Source organism: Nicotiana tomentosiformis, chromosome 7 (assembly GCF_000390325.3).
Source record: "Nicotiana tomentosiformis chromosome 7, ASM39032v3, whole genome shotgun sequence".
Classification (NCBI taxonomy): domain Eukaryota; kingdom Viridiplantae; phylum Streptophyta; class Magnoliopsida; order Solanales; family Solanaceae; genus Nicotiana; species Nicotiana tomentosiformis.
The window spans coordinates 99926980-99943797 of NC_090818.1; the positions used below are offsets into that span (position 1 = coordinate 99926980).

Sequence of the window (16818 nt, forward strand, 5' to 3'; positions counted from 1 at the left end):
AGTGAAATTTTCATTTGAAAATTAAAGTTGTGTTTGGACGTGAATAAAAATTTGGGTTGTTTTTTAAATTTTGTGAATGATCTGAGTGAAAAATTTGAAAAACAATTTTTTGGAGTTTTTCAAATTTTCGAAAAATTTCAAGTGAAAATTGGAAATTTTATGGCTAAACATTAATTTCGAAAAAAAGTAAAAAAATTCTTATGTCCAAACGGGCTCTATATAACAGTAACATTTAACCTGTCTACGTATTATTCTTTTCTTGATTATCGAAACCTAAATAACTGGAGGAATAGTCAATCAATTTATTCATCAAGAGCAAAGCGATGGTATTAAAAATACTATAAAAAGATTGGGGAAAAGAACTCGATGAACTTAGGATGTACTGAAAGACCCCCCCCCCCCCCCCCGGACACATCTTATTTTGTTAAATTTTAAAATCGTATTTTATCCCTTTCGAAATGAAGTATTTCATAGTTTTAGAAAGAAAAATAGGCTATGGAGTAAATCATTAAAAATAAGAGCATATGGTGTAAATTTATAAAATAGTGCACAAGTTAAGGGCACAAAATGCAAAAAACTATTTAGCTTGTGTACTTAGTATTTATTTCTTGCCTATCTAAAACCTAAATAATTGGAGCATTGCTCAATCAATCCATTCACGACGGACAAGAAGGACGTGCAATTTTCAAAAAGAGATTATAATGTGATGGAATTTCGATATATAAATAATTCACAAATCGCAACCAACAAATTTAATAAGGGAAAATGGTAAAAAGAAATACTCTTCTATTATATGAAATCTCTTAATTTGACTATCCACTATATTTTAAGGCTATTCATTTATTATCAAATTATTTCATATTTACCCTTGATCTAGAGAAGTTCCAACTTAAAGTAAAATTTAAACTATAGTTATACAGGTAAATTTTGGACTTTTCCCTAAGTATTTTGATTTGTAAAATCCATCCAATCCAAGTTGAAGCTCGGTTCGGGCAATGCAAAATATGAAAAGATTCACCAAACAATAAAGATATGATATATTTCATACAATAAATGGGTTAGTTTGTGTCTTTTTCCATTTAATAATTACGAAACAAAAAAATGTCACAAAGATTGAAGGAAACATCTATGAAACATGGATCAGGTAACTTTGTCAATTTGAATGATCAATCTTGAAAAACATACAATAACTAAAAGTGAATTTTATTTAATCATCACTTTGTTAAACGCCAAAATTTCCTTGTGAACAATTGATGCGAATGATTCATTGATATTAACATTACGCGTGGCTAAACAAATCACGTGATTCCATTTGAAAATATAATTTATTTATTTTTTGAAAAAGACAACATACAATATTCAAAATAAAATAAAACCATTCGTAACAACAAAAGATTAGTGATAGGAAATATATGACTATTTAAATTAATTAAATTATGAATTTTTGACAAGGGAAACAGTGGGCATAGCACTAGGCGTCGCAGCAATAGTAGTGATAGCGAAAGATTATGTAAATCTATTTGATTGAATACGGAGTTTAAAAAAAAACAAAATTTTTTAAAGTTTGTTGTTTTAAACAAGTCATAACATTTGACTATAATTCTTTTAAAATTTATGTCAAACATGTCTGACTATTTGTCTGGTTATAAGAACTTTTCATTAAAGAAAGAATTTGAAGTTCAAGTTAAATTATTTCTAAATTTAAAAATAGATCATTCCTTTTTAAACAAACTAAAAAATAAAGTAAACGAAGTAAGTAATGATCCATGTATAATAAGTAAGGCTAAGAAAATTACTGAAAGGGGAATCACATATCTGAGAATAGATGTTTAGAAACAAACTCTTAAAGTGTCTAAGCATACGTTAGAAAAAAGAAAAGTATTTAAAATTAAAGTTGCAAAATCATATTTATAAGTTTTATGCACTTTTTTTTTTGACAAAAGGTAATTTGTTGAAAAAGAGTGTTTGTATCAAAGTTTTGATTTTTTTGTTGTAGCAAAAAATAACTTTTTTTAAAGTAAAGTTGTAGACGTATTTTTTCTTAATTTCACACGCAATGTATAGTTCTAGCATTGGAAATCCGATTAGGGTTTGCATCGCGTAAGGCCCATCAACTATGAAAGAACTCGAATCCGAAACTTCTAGTTAAGGACAGAGGAGTATTAAACAAGAGCTATTTATCATTCAAAATTCCTTTTTCATTTATAAAATAGCCTATGAATTTCCAGAAAAGATCACAACTATCAAAAACACATTTTCAACTTTTACAGACAAACAACAACAACAATAGACCTAGTGTAATCTCACAAGTGGTATTTGGGGAGGACAGTATATACGCAGACCTTACCACTATCTTCAAGAAGGCAGAAAAGGCTATTTCCGGAAGACCCTCGACTTAGCAAAAATAAAAAAAAGGTAGCAACAAGCACACCAATTAGAGAATCGAAGCAAAACTACAAAAATACAAAACTAAAATTGAGTATTGTAATCAGAAGGCCGTACCGAAAGCAACGACAAGTAAACACATAAGTAAAGGAATACGAAAATACATAAATAAACGCTATCTTATGTACTAAAACTAATGTTACAGATAAGGACAACACTAGGCGATCTATCCTAACCCTTTACCTTTATTCTCAACCTTCGCACCTTCCTATCCATGGTCATATCCTTAGTGAGTTGGAGCAACGCCATATCTTGTCTAATCACCTCTCCCCCCCGATACTTCTTCGACTTACCTGTACCTCTCCTTAGGCCCTCCAAGGCCAACCTCTCACACCTGCTCAGCGGTGCATCTGTACCTCCCCTCTTCACATGCCCGGACCATCTAAGTCTTGCCTCCCGCATCTTATCCTCCACAGGGGCCACACCCACCTTGCCCGAATAGCTTCATTTCTAATTCTATGTAGCCTGGTATACATGGGCGAATGTAGTATATTACTACCGGGTTCAATTGAACCCATAACTTTTGATACTAAGTAAAAATTTATGTGTAAAAATTTATTAAAATTGCAAAAATAATAGATATGAACCTATAACTTTAAAAGTTGCACTCATAAAATTTAAATTCTGGATCCGCCTCTACTGGTATATCCGCACATCCATCTCAATATACACATTTCAGACATCTTTCACAAACATCTTTTTCTAAATAAACTTTCACAGACATCTTTTTCTAAATAAATTTAGAAAGAACTTTTTCCTAATGTTGTTTAAAACAGCCTCATGATCAGCTTTTAAAAAAAATTACTTCATAAACTTTTAAGTCCTCGACTTTATTTTCTATACTTTTCATTCCCATTTCAGTAGTTTAATCGAAAACAACAGAACTCATCGCACAAGGGAATAGTCCGATAATGTGCTCTTCTGCCCCCTCCACCTCCCCCCCCCCCCCGGGACCCCGATTCTCTATCTTATTCCACTCAACTCACTTTCGCACTATAAATACTCCTCTCCAGCTTCCCTCTTCTCTTCCAAAAGAAAACACACTTTTCCCAGTCTCTACTATTTAGTAGGGTTTTCTCAGTTTCAAAATAACAGTTATAGTACAAAGTTACCAAGACAAAACAAATTCTCGAAGTTTCGAGAAGAAAAAATGGATGCATATACAGTTCATCTAGCGATGGCGGCACTAGTCGGAGCATCACTTGTGGCGGTATCGGCGTATTATATGCACCGTAAAACCCTAAATCAGTTATTAGAGTTTGCGAAAACGATAGATAGGGATAGAGACCGGGATGACGTGGCTACGACGGAGGGCGTCGACGATGAAGAGGCAGAGAAGCATTTGAGGAAGTACGGCGGTGTTGCTGCGGAGAAGCGGCGGAATCATAGCCGGAGGAAAGGGAGTAATGGATATTACCGCCGTGCTTCAGCTTCGTTCCCCGACGTGACTACGGTGACTTCCGGCGAGGTTGAGGAAAAGAGGAATGGTCCTGTACACGTGGATTCTATTCCGGCCGGTTTGCCTAGGCTTCACACGCTTCCTGAAGGTATGTGATAGGATTAAAGTTATATCCACTGACAGTGTAATCAACTTTTTTCACTAGCAATGTAATTTAACATGTTTTAACAGGTTACTTACCATTTGTTAAATATTACTATTAATCAGTGCTATTAAAGTGAGTTACCTGCAATTACCTTTTGAGTGACCTAGTAGTGAAAATTTACACAGTCAGTGCACATAACATAAAGATTAAAATTATATGCTTTACACTATCTCTATTCAGTCAATGCTTTTAAAGTGGATTGCCTGCAATTATCTTTTAAACAACCTGATAGGTGTAAATATTTATTACACCGTCAGTGCAGAAACTTGATAAAGATAAAACTTATACTTATTTAATGTATTGAATATATGTTTGCTATGGTATTTCCAGACCAGTGTAGTAACTTGCTTTTTGTCTTTAGAAATTGATCATTTTGAATTATGATACTGTGGAGAAAAAATATCAGTTACCGAATATTCAAATGAGAAAAGAATTACTTACATGTAAACAATTAATTCTTATAAAAGGCTTTGGCTTGATTTGAAGACGTACATGCTTGAAACAGATGAGTCATTGTAGTTGTATATAATAATAAGTGCCAATTAGCCTCGTATAAAGTTGGTGAGTTTTAAATAACGGGTGGAATTAACAAGTTGGTGTCTTCATTAGGTCCTGATGTTTGGTGCTGGATATTTAGATACATGCTTTTAAAAGGTTAATGCATCTTTTAGTTTCCTTTCCAATTGCCGAGATATTTCATCTTTAAATTAAATCTGGACCCACTATTTCAGTTGGATAGAAATGATGGTGCATTATTAGGTCAGGGATAAAGAAAGGAATCTTTTTTGTTCTGATTTCTGTTTTAACAATATATAATAGAGTGGGAGGGATGTAGAGAATAGAGATATAGATGACCTTACTAATTTGGCATTAAAGCATAGTTGATTGAGAATTGTAGTTTCTACTCACATTTTAGCGCCAAGAAGGCGCTGATTATGTATATAGTTGTATAAAGATGGTATCTCCTATTGACAAGAGAGGTTAGATCAAGCAGAGAGCTCCCTCCACCTCTTAACCTCGAAGTTGGGGGCTTCGAGTCGCTAAAGGGACAAAGTGGGGAACACGATTGACTCTCGGGAAGGAGGGTTTGGTGGAGTAGATCTAGTTTACCAGTAAAGAAATTACCGTGTAGGGAAGTAACAAGAAAAAAAGAAAAAAATTACTGTGTAGGGAAGAAACAAGAAAAAAAGGAAACTATCTCTGTCATGTGCAACATTTAGTTTATCCTAAAAATTGAAGCTATGATACAAACATATTTTTAGACTATGCAAAGATCTCATTCATCCTTCAAAGTATAAATGGTTCCTTTCTCTTCATAAGAGCAGCATAATGCATACATGGAATGCCATTCCAAGTTTTCCTGTTGTATGAATTCTGCTGCCCTTCCAGTCGCAAAAAAGATTTCCTCAAGGCATTATGCATTACCTACTTGGGTTCAAAGAGTTTCAAGCATACTCCACAACTCTGTTGCTACAGGCCAATGCAGAAATAAATGGTTGACTTCTTACAGGCTTTCTTTTTCACGCCTGATTTTGAATCTCCTTCTCAACAAATTATCTTGGATAAGATAGGCTTCATGTAACAATCCACCCAAAACATGCAATTCTTTGGGGAGCCTTGATTTTCCTTAGCATTTCTGATGGCCAAACATTCCTGTTGTTGCTGGACCAAGTGTATGCAGATTTACCATGCAGAACCCTGTGCTATCCTATGTCCATCTCAGTCACCCATTTCTTTTCCTCTGGTTTACTCGATAAGCAATATTATCATAATTTTTTGGGAACTTCTTTCCTAAGTTTTAGACAAAAAGGAGCTGTACATCTAAGCATGTCCTGCGCATTGTGCAAAGTTTTCTCAATATACTAGGTGTTCAGATGTGAGTGATAGGAATTGACTCTATTATTAAGATTTTTAATGACATCTATCATATCAAAGTAGTGGCATGTAAGATCGATGAACTGGAAACCAAGGTGTAGCATGCAGTCAATGAAGGCGGAATGGTTCATGGGAGATCATGGTTCAAATCCCAGCCTAGACAAAAAAAAGTTTGGTGATTTCTTCCCATATGTCCAAGCGTTGTTGGACAGAGTTGCCCCATACTTACGTTGCTGGAAGATAACAGGTACCCGGTGCATTAGTCAAGGTGTTCGGAAATTGGCCTGTACACCATGAAAAATGTAGCCTTGCATGCACTTATCAAAAACCAATAAAAGAGAAAAACACATAAAGTTTTTAAAATGCACTCCTTTTTGATTTAGCTGAACAATCCTTTCATGATCCGGCTATAACCTGAAGACATTTTTGATCACATTAATTACTTGATCTTCAAACATCTTTTTATCTTACTTCTCTATCTAGTTGCCTTTCAACATGCTATGAGCTCTCAAAGTTAGAATGCAATTTTTTCCCCCGAGCTGAAGCATCACGTATCTTTGGTAAAGAAGAGATCGAAAAGCAAAACAAGTTGCTTGTGACAATTGCTGTGGGGTATAGAATGGCAAGGAATTATCTTTTTTTATAACAAAAGATTTTCAGTAGCACCATCTTATGGTCAAGTGAAATGTTAATAACTTAACTTTTTATTCAAGTGGAATAGTAGTGTACATGGCTATACATATGGTTTCAGTACAACCTATGTACTGATCTTTTAATATACACAATATGTTACCATCTCAAAAAAAAAGTTTTACGTGGCTATACTTGCAGATATATGGATAATGCTCATGTAGATTGTGTTGTCCTTAGTTTTTCCATTACCCAGTACTTTGAACACCTTGACTATGGTAGTGCTAATCGTGTTTTGCCATGTGCTGACTCCATGATATTACTTCCTAGGTTTTTGATGTGGAAGTAAACACAACAAATGAGGTCATTGATCATCCCAGATCCGAATTTGATCAGGCATCATTTAAGTAATTTATATTCTGCCTTATAAGAGCTGTGCCCTAACTCTCATACAGTCATGACCTTGTTTGACAGTATTTGAGACAGTATTCAAGTGGAATCTGAGAAGGGAGAATTTGTCTTGACTGTGCTCTGGTTATGATCAAACTGTGTGCATTATTGCGTTTCATAGAGTAGCTGGCTGTAGTAAAATTGTTTTCTTTGTCAACTTTTGCCATGAAAGAACTCGTTCCACTATAAGTGCATGTTTTTGTATCTGATTCTTTCATATGCTTTGATTCCAGAAGTTTACAAAATGTTGCTTATTTGTCTCTCTTCTTTGATTAGAACTGATTTCTATGTTTACCATGAAGGGTGACGTTCACTTTTTATTTTTAAAGGGAAATCGAGATCTGCACATTCTCTGAGACCTACTTCTCCCAAGTCTCCAGTTGCAAGTGCCAGTGCATTTGAAAGTATAGAAGGATCAGATGAGGAAGACAATATGACTGACAATGCTAAACTTGACACTTCGTATCTGCACACCAATGGGAATGTGGTACTGGAATATTCAAACCTCTAATTCCTCCATTTTCCTGAGCTCCCATGCCACTCCCCCCCCCCCCCCCACACACACACAAAAAAAAGGGAAGAAGAAAAAGGAAAGAGGAAAAACGCCATCTTACATTGTGCTTTTTGAAGCGAGTATATTACTTATCTTTGAAAAATATACCTTAAGGGTCATAATGACTGCTAGGACACTTTCACTATCTTCTTCATGAACATAACATTATTCTGATAACTTCTGTAGAATCTTCTAACTATTTGCTAAATTGTTAAACAGTGCCCAGATGTCAATGGGGATCAAATGGCGATGGCTGCACCAAGTATGATTCGCACACACAGTGTATCTGGTGACCTGCACGGTGTTCAACCTGATCCAATAGCTGCAGATATTCTAAGGAAAGAGCCGGAGCAAGAAACATTTGTGCGACTGAAGATATCCCCTGGTGGTAATGCCCTTTTTGTATTCCAGTCCTTGTCATGCTACTGACTGTTCTTAAACCACTATGTTTATTTAAATCTTGGAGACGAGGAAATAGAATTTTGGTATTCAGAGAAAGCAAAATAGCACTGAGCTAAAGCCTAAATTTTGCATTTGCTTGTTTTAGAGTCTTGCTGCTGTGCATCATTTCAACTTGTCATCTGTATTATAAAGCATGTTACAGTTAGTTTATTACTCAGGAGCATCTTTCAAAGGAAGTTTTTTTTTTTTTTAAATTTCTCTTCTCTCTCCATTTACTTTGAAATTGAAGTATCAATTAGAGAGGTAAAGAGATTAGTTCGGTGCAAACGTGTGCCTAGATTCTGCCTATACCAGGTGAAACAATGCTCATAACTGAACGTGGGAAAAACAAAAATAGAGGGAACTAACTTTTGTTGCCCATGCGACACTTTCCTATAAAAATATAAACAACTTCCATATCAAGCATCATAGTACATATATCGAAGGGCAAGATTAACATTCTTTGACTAATATCTTGTCTCCTCCATTCTATAGTGGCTGATCTAAATTGGCTATTTATTCCCTTCTTGGTTCTCTAAATATACCTTGCACGACCCAATGAAACTGGGATATCATGATGTTCATCTGCATTGTTGTTACATTTTTTTTCTTTTTTATTGGATAAGCTATGTTGACCCTCTGTATAATTGGTTATGAGCTACAAATTAGTGCACAATGTGCTGCCTGAAACTTAATGCACTGGTTTGCCAATTTGGAGTGTTTATGCAGGTATGAGGAGTATCATCTCGCTATGTTTCTTGCTGGAAATATAATCTCTTTGAATCATGCTTCAAATCTTGTATCTTGTTACCCAGGACGTAGAACACCACACACCCCCCCCCCCACCCCCCACAACCCCCCCCCCCCCCCAAAAAAAAAATTAGAAAAAAAGAAAAAAAAAGGGAAGGTATACTTCATATATTCTAGCTTTTTCTGATCAGTGAAAAAGTAGTGATTGCTCTTGGATCTGTTAAGGTTCCTGCATCCCTTAAATTTTTGTTCATACTATTTCTAGAGACACCGTCTGCCGATGAAGCGGAGGTCTACCGGAACATACAAGCATGTCTTGAAATGAGACAAAGTTACGTATTCAGGGAGTCTGTTGCTCCTTGGGTGAAGGAAGTAATTTCTGATCCAAGCACCCCGAAGCCAAATCCAAATCCATTTGAATTCACTGCAGAAGGAAAATCTGATGTAAGCACAGCCATCTATTTTAATGCTAGAGTTTTGTGGTACATGTGTGCTACTGATTTTATATTTTTTGGAACAAATTTTACGCGTTCTACTACTCACAACTTTTCTGTTAATTAACTTCTTGATTACTTCTGCAGCATTATTTTCAGATGGAAGATGGAGTTGTTCATGTATATGCAAATAAAGATTGTAAGCTTAGAAGCTCTTGCCTGCTTCATGTTTTTTTTTTCTTCTTTTTTTTACCTTTTTAAGTTCTGAAGGCCTATCTAACTCCTGTTTATTTACTCTTAATGTCTGCCACCCCATTTTCTCCCTCCCCCTTTGCACTTGGACCAGCGAAAGAGAAGCTTTTTCCTGTTGCTGATGCTACGACCTTTTTCACCGACTTTCATCACATCCTTAAAGTAATAGCAGCTGGGAACATCAGAACTTTATGTCACCATCGCCTAGTGCTTCTGGAACAAGTATAAACCTCTATGCTCGCATTTCTTTCAGATTATATGATATGGTAATTTTGTTATGACGCTTATTTTTTATCCAGAAATTCAATCTTCATTTGATGCTTAATGCGGATCGAGAGTTCCTTGCTCAGAAAAGTGCACCTCATCGTGACTTCTACAATGTGAGGAAGGTTGATACACATGTTCATCACTCAGCATGCATGAATCAGAAACATTTGTTAAGATTTATTAAGTCAAAGTTGAGGAAGGAGCCAGATGAGGTAGTTTTCTGTTTGTATTTCTTTGCTGATGTGTGTTTCAGTTCTCCGATTCGTTGGACAGCTAAAGCGTTTTCTTTTCTTCAGGTCGTGATATTTCGCGATGGAACATATATGACCTTAAAGGAAGTCTTTGAGAGCTTGGATTTGACCGGGTAAGGAATAAGTTTCTAGGAGTGGTGCTTGAAAGAGCATGTGAGATGACCTAGCTATTAACATTATTTCTGATGTCATTGTTTTACTTTCTCTTTAAAAAGGTATGATCTCAATGTTGACCTATTAGATGTTCATGCTGACAAGAGCACCTTTCATCGTTTTGACAAATTTAACCTCAAGTACAATCCCTGCGGTCAAAGTAGGCTGAGGGAGATTTTTCTCAAGCAGGATAATCTTATACAAGGTATGCTTTATTTATAATTTAGATGGTCTTTCTAGTTGACCCATCATCATTGTAATCATCTTCTACAAAATCAAGTAGAAGTTGGGATATGGTTTCAATGTTATCAAGCATATATCCTAATCCCTAGGCTGCATGAATTTGGGTTATGGGTCCTAATCCCTAGGTTGCATGAACTTGGGTATGGGTAAGTATCTAAATGTGTATGAGTAAGTTTCTGGCACAGGTATGTTTCATTTTAGCGAATTCAAGTATTTAAGGATGTCAATTAAGTATGCATACACATGTCATACCCATTTTCAATTAAGTATGCATACACATGTCATACCCATTTAACTAAGGTATTTCAAAGAAAATGAAGAGTTCGTGTGATATTGGGTAACTGTCTAACTGTGTTATTCCAATACGCTAATCGAACTGACTTCTAAGTTTTAAGTTATTTAATAATGTTTTATGGTTTCTGTTGTAGGCCGTTTTCTTGCCGAACTGACTAAGCAAGTATTTTGTGATCTTGCTGCAAGCAAATATCAAGTAAGTTCATTTTTACTTATAACAGATAACTGTTAATTCTCTTTCTTTTTTTTTTCTTTTTTTTTTTTCCTAATCTGTTCGGAGGTACCTGTAAGCCTTCTGGGTATCTAAAGATATATCCTGTCTGGAGTGATAGCAAAAAAACTACGATGATATTAAAGAGTAAGGGGAGAAAGATCTAGGAACTCTAAATAGTCGTTTGAAGAACAAGTTACATTTACGTACCCGTCACTAAGATTTTTTGAGATTTCACTGGCTTCTCTGGTTACTTAATTATCGCAAAATGCAATCTGAAAGGTCTTTGTGGGCTTGAAGGTGATTATTGTTATGCTTCGGTCCAAATTTTATTGCACAAGTTTGCAGTGCTGACGATATGGTGTTTTTCTTATTGCTATTGAAACATGACAGGAACAACATTGTATCTAAAGGTAGATTTATTTAAAAAGAATGAAAATGATTTCACTTGGTCGAGTCATGTTTGGTCTGTCCATTTCATTTGGCACGTCTTAATCTTTCTCCATTTTGCCGGAGATGGCAGAATACATCATTTGACAGATCTTAATCTTTCTCCATTTTTGCTTTTAGATGGCAGAATACAGGATATCAATATATGGCCGAAAGATGAGCGAATGGGACCAACTTGCAAGCTGGATCGTTAACAATGAACTGTACAGTGAAAATGTTGTCTGGTTGATCCAGGTATGATGTTATATATGCAACTGTTTGTCAGCTGTTAAGTCCTAATAGGTCAACTTCGGCATTTTAGGTTGTCACGTCTTAACTAGCTGTTCCCGAATTAGGGCTGGTACAGCAATTCCCAAAAAACTTTAGGCGAGATATGTACAGCTTAAAAGGAGGTGTGTGATTGTCATGATTTCTTTAAGCTATTGATAGGAGTACTCTTACAATAGGCATTATAGGCTAGAGGTTGAAATTTACATTTTGACTTGGAAAACTGATATTGATGCTACATGTACTTTTTTTGGGAAAGACCAAAGGAGGTCTAAGTTGGTTTTAGAATATAGATGTGAATAAAATCAAATCTTGCAAAGTTGGCTTTGCTCTATTGATTAAAGTCCCTTGTTCAATGAAAAGTCTGCTCTAATTATATCTTATAAATCAATAAGAGATAGTCAAACATACTCTTAATTTTCAATCTTATAAATCTTGGTTCAGTCTGATTATTTTCAAAATAACACAAATTATCTTACTCCAGATCATTTTAATCCTTTCAGTGGATTAGTTTTGTTTCTTTCTTACTTCCTTTTTAATGGTTGACCATTTGGTTTCCGTGTGTATGCATTTTGATGTTGTAATTATTATTCTTAAACTTCCTGCTTTCTTTATCTCCAGCTTCCAAGACTATATAACATATATAAAGAGATGGGGATTGTAACATCATTTCAAAATATCCTAGACAACATCTTTCTGCCCTTGTTTGAGGTTACTGTGGACCCGGATTCACATCCTCACCTGCACATCTTCTTGAAACAGGTATGATTTATTAAACATTTGAATCCACCCTTTTATTGTTTATAAAAAAAAGGAAGGCATCACATGATTGGCCCAAGTTTCGTTGAAAATTGAAGATTTGGTTGTTTCAAGTTTAACCCAGACTTGTGGTGCTGAATACGAATACTAGGAAGTACTAAAACTGCTTGCTTGCTATCGTGTGTTGGGATGGAGTCGGATATGATCCAAGCTTTGTTCGTATTTCTTATTTACTTTTCTGTTCCCTTCGTTCTGTGATATTGGGACATTCATCTACGTGGCGGATATGAAATCTTGGTTGAGCCTATATATGTGATGAATAAAGTAGATGGCCTAAATATTTATTGAGAAGGAGAAAGATACGTAGCTGTGGGTGGCATGTTTTTTCGATTTCAATCCACTCGTTTTGGATTGTTTACCACAATCATCACTTATATTCTTAATTTTAATATGTTCTTCTTCATACTTCTTGTTCTGTCATCTTAAAGGTTGTTGGATTGGATTTGGTGGATGATGAAAGCAAACCCGAAAGGAGGCCTACCAAACACATGCCTACACCTGCTCAATGGACCAATGTATTCAATCCTGCATACTCATACTACGTGTACTATTGTTATGCGAACCTCTACACCCTGAATAAGGTCCGTAAGTTACTCCATTTCTATCTCCTCCTTTCCCCTTTGGCTCTGCCATCTTAACTTCCTTGTCTGATTGGAAACGCAGGATAGTGTTACAACCTATTTCGTAATGATCTCCAATTGTGGTTGCTTTGGGGAAAGATTGGTAAATGGATAGGTTTAAATGTGAATAGACCAGAATGATATCCTTTGTGCTAGCACAACACATTTGTGAGGTGCTTATAACAAATATTGCTGTTGCTTGAGAAAGACGGTGAAAAGCTCATTTTTGAGGACTTAAAACAAAACGAAGGTTGTTTAGAGTAGCAGCAGTCTCTCTTAGCTATCCTTTACTTTGAGATAACATTCTATTTCTTTATGGATTAAAGCTCAATTCTTATAATTACAGTCTTTTTTTTTTTGGTTGTTAAACGAAGTTGGGTGGTTACATATTACTCCCCTCATTAGTAAATCCCATTTACAGAGCTGTAGATTTGTCTACCATAATACTATTCAAAAGGATCTATTTACCACAATAATCTCGTTGATATTTTTGCTTGTACACATTTGATGCGTCGAGTTCTGACCCCTTGCAAAATAACATCTCAGCTACGTGAGTCAAAGGGTATGACGACCATCAAATTCCGGCCACATTCTGGGGAGGTAGTCACTCAGGCTTATTGTAGTGTTCTTTAATTAATGAGTTTCTTTTGCTTGCTGATTAGATGATTTACATCTACAGGCTGGAGATATTGACCACCTTGCAGCAACTTTCTTAACAGCCCATAATATTGCTCATGGTATTAATTTGAGAAAGTCTCCTGTTCTCCAATACCTGTACTACTTGGCCCAGGTAATAAAGAAATTAAAGTGAATCTTTTGTTTAGCCATATGTGTTATCTGGTTATCAATCATGACTTTAATTGTCAGATTGGCTTGGCGATGTCTCCTCTCAGTAACAACTCTTTATTTTTGGACTACCATCGGAATCCTTTTCCCATGTTCTTCTTGAGGGGCCTGAATGTTTCTCTTTCAACTGATGATCCATTGCAAATTCACTTAACAAAAGAAGCCCTCGTTGAGGAATACAGTATAGCTGCTTCAGTGAGTATTCTAGTGTCTTGGCGGAAAGATTTTATGATGTCACTTGGTCAAGGGGATTAATAGTTTTTGTCATGCAGGTTTGGAAGTTGAGTGCATGTGATTTATGTGAGATTGCACGTAATTCAGTATACCAGTCAGGCTTCTCCCATGCGCTAAAGGTTTGTGTATCTCCTTGAAAATTTAAATGCTGTTGGCATGGTAATCTGCTCCCAGCTCTCAATATTCATCAAGCTCGTATCTTTTTCCAATTGCTACCAAACTCCACTTTCACCTGGGTTCATTAATCCGTTGATGCGCTGGTTTTCTTTTAAATCCCTGAGTTGCCTTGTGTGAAGTTGCTTTGTTTACCTTTCTGTGAGACACAAAAGTAGAAAATTTTGGTAAAGTATGACTGGCTATCTGCGTAGCTATATTCTAAGTCCAGTTAAGTGCGAATTTACCAATTCCAATCCAAAGTTTGTAGATCCCTATGGATGTGTATCTCATGTCTATTTTTATCTTGGCCATATTGGTAGTAGAGTTTTATTAGGGGTTCCTTTCTATTCTTGACAGTAGGTTCAGTGGTTAAATTGTTTAGTTGCATTTCCTGTATTCATTTTCTTTTCTTCTTTCCTTTTTTTTTTGGGTTCCATTTTACTATCCAGGCCTTACTGTCCACCTAAGTTGCATAGGCATTGACATCTCACTTTGTGGCTTTCAAATTAACAACACTCTATGCATATTTGACTTCTGTATCTTCTATTGCATATCTTACATAAATGGCTGGTGTGCTAATTCTACGGCCGGGTATTTTGATGCTTGTGTTTTGTGGTGTTCTTTTCTGACATATTCCACGTATATACATAGTCCCACTGGATTGGGAAGGAGTACTACATAAGAGGGCCAGATGGAAACGACATTCATAGGACAAATGTGCCTCATATCAGGCTCGAATTCCGCGATATGGTAAGTACTTATATCTAGAGAATATATAATGTTGTCAATTTAGATTAGTTTGGTGGAGTATTGTGTTGATTTCTGCCTGTAAAGACCCTTTCTGGCTTCCATTGGTCCATATTTGCAGGAATTGTTTGTGTCCAGAATCAGTACTTCTTTTTGAATATTTTCTTTGGTTTCATTTGACTAGAATTTTCCGTCTTGTGGCATTGACTGAAGAATAGTGATCTCCGTTACTGTTTTTTGTCTCGTTATCGTTGAAATTTTAAAACAAAATTTTCATATATGTTGCACTGAATTTGATTGACATGAATTTTGGGTTTCTTTTAGTAGTCGAACCCTGTATTTGACCTATAGAATTCATTGTTCCTAGATATGGAGGGAGGAGATGCAACAGGTTTATCTGGGCAAGGCTGTATTTCCTGCATTCGTTGACCCATGATCTGCAATGCTAATGCATTATCACGGGCTCTGGGTATCGATTCACAGTATCTGGAGGTAAGGAAACAATTTGAAGTCCTAGTTATCTCCATTAGTCACGACTTGGAAGTATCGAATTAAGCAGTTTGCCTGTGCAGAGTTGCCCTTCCGGTAACTCAAGAAGCTTCTCCACCATGAGATATCTGGATTTTGGAAGCTGAGAGGGAGAAATTTTGGTATATGCTAAGACCTTATTAGCCAATGATGTTAAAGACCGTTGGATATATATACTTGATAGTTCAGGAAGCTACTGGAGCTTAGAGCCTATAGCACAACCGGCAAGGCAGTCCGTCCACTATCCGAATAGTAAACAACAGCCCGTGAATAAGGAGTTATATATATCATGTGTGTCGTAGGTTACAAACTTCAGATACATCGCAAGATGGAATTCTGAATGTTCCATGGTTTTGTTGTATCATATTTGACATCTTGGCTAAATAAAGAGTGTTTCCGCCCAATTTTATTTTCTTTTTCCCCTATGGGTGAAGAGGTGCTAGGTGGAGTTGGGTTTTGATTTGTTAATGCACCACATATATACGCATATGTATTTGCTAGTTGTTGGATACGTGCAACGCACGTGTATCCCATACTAATCATTACAAATATATTAGAATATATGGGTGATGAGTCACAAAATTTTGAGGAAAAAATGCAAGTTCAAACCGATAAACGTTAAGCCTATTCGACTGATGTTTCATTGTCATTGCAAAGCACAAACATACTGAATATTGCTTTCAAAAAATTGTGAAAGAATATCCTTCATTTTGAGGTTCGTGAATATTGACTTTTGGGGGGAAAAAAATCCTTTAATAGTACTTCTTTGTACTTTTGTTTATCATGTAATGTTTATTTATAGGTTCATTGTGGGCAAATTTATATGTATATGTTCAAAACAATAAAAGCAAAAAAGAAACCACAAAATAGAATTTAGACAAGAAAACACTTAAAATTGCATAAAATAAAATTCATCTAATTGTACATGCTTGGAGCCGCGTGGTCGAAAAACACTATTTGCTCTTTGGAGTGGTCTTTTGTACTCAAATCCATTAGGATTTAGGAAAAAGGACAATTATTCAGCCTCATCGAATGAACTATAAATTTGCGATGGCTATGGAAAAAATAGGTATATATTGTATATAGAAGGCCGGAAAGGTGAAGCCTTAATTTATCGGCTATAAGGAGGTGAAGAGGTAAAATTTCATTTATTGGATCATTATGAGTATCACTTGCTTTTAATTTGAAAAATGGGAAGAATGACAAGATTTATGGGAAGATGTATTATATTCTGGCCAAGAAGAGAAAAAGGAATATGAGAGTGAAACATGATCAACAAACATGCATGTTAATGGAAA

The 16818-nt window shown here is 35.7% G+C and overlaps 1 protein-coding gene across 1 annotated transcript; it reads left to right on the forward strand.

Annotated features, from left to right (window-relative positions):
* Positions 1-3439: 3439 nt before the first annotated feature.
* On the forward strand, positions 3440-15924 carry LOC104108848 (AMP deaminase). Its single transcript, XM_009617977.4, has 20 exons — positions 3440-3992; positions 7334-7491; positions 7777-7945; positions 9014-9192; positions 9330-9381; positions 9529-9656; positions 9734-9913; positions 9998-10065; positions 10168-10310; positions 10777-10838; positions 11424-11537; positions 12192-12332; positions 12818-12970; positions 13556-13609; positions 13689-13799; positions 13877-14050; positions 14128-14208; positions 14897-14995; positions 15360-15484; positions 15565-15924. Exons 1-19 carry the CDS (start codon positions 3596-3598, stop codon positions 15426-15428), a joined length of 2532 nt encoding a protein of 843 aa, XP_009616272.1. The 5' UTR covers positions 3440-3595; the 3' UTR covers positions 15429-15484; positions 15565-15924.
* Positions 15925-16818: the final 894 nt, after the last annotated feature.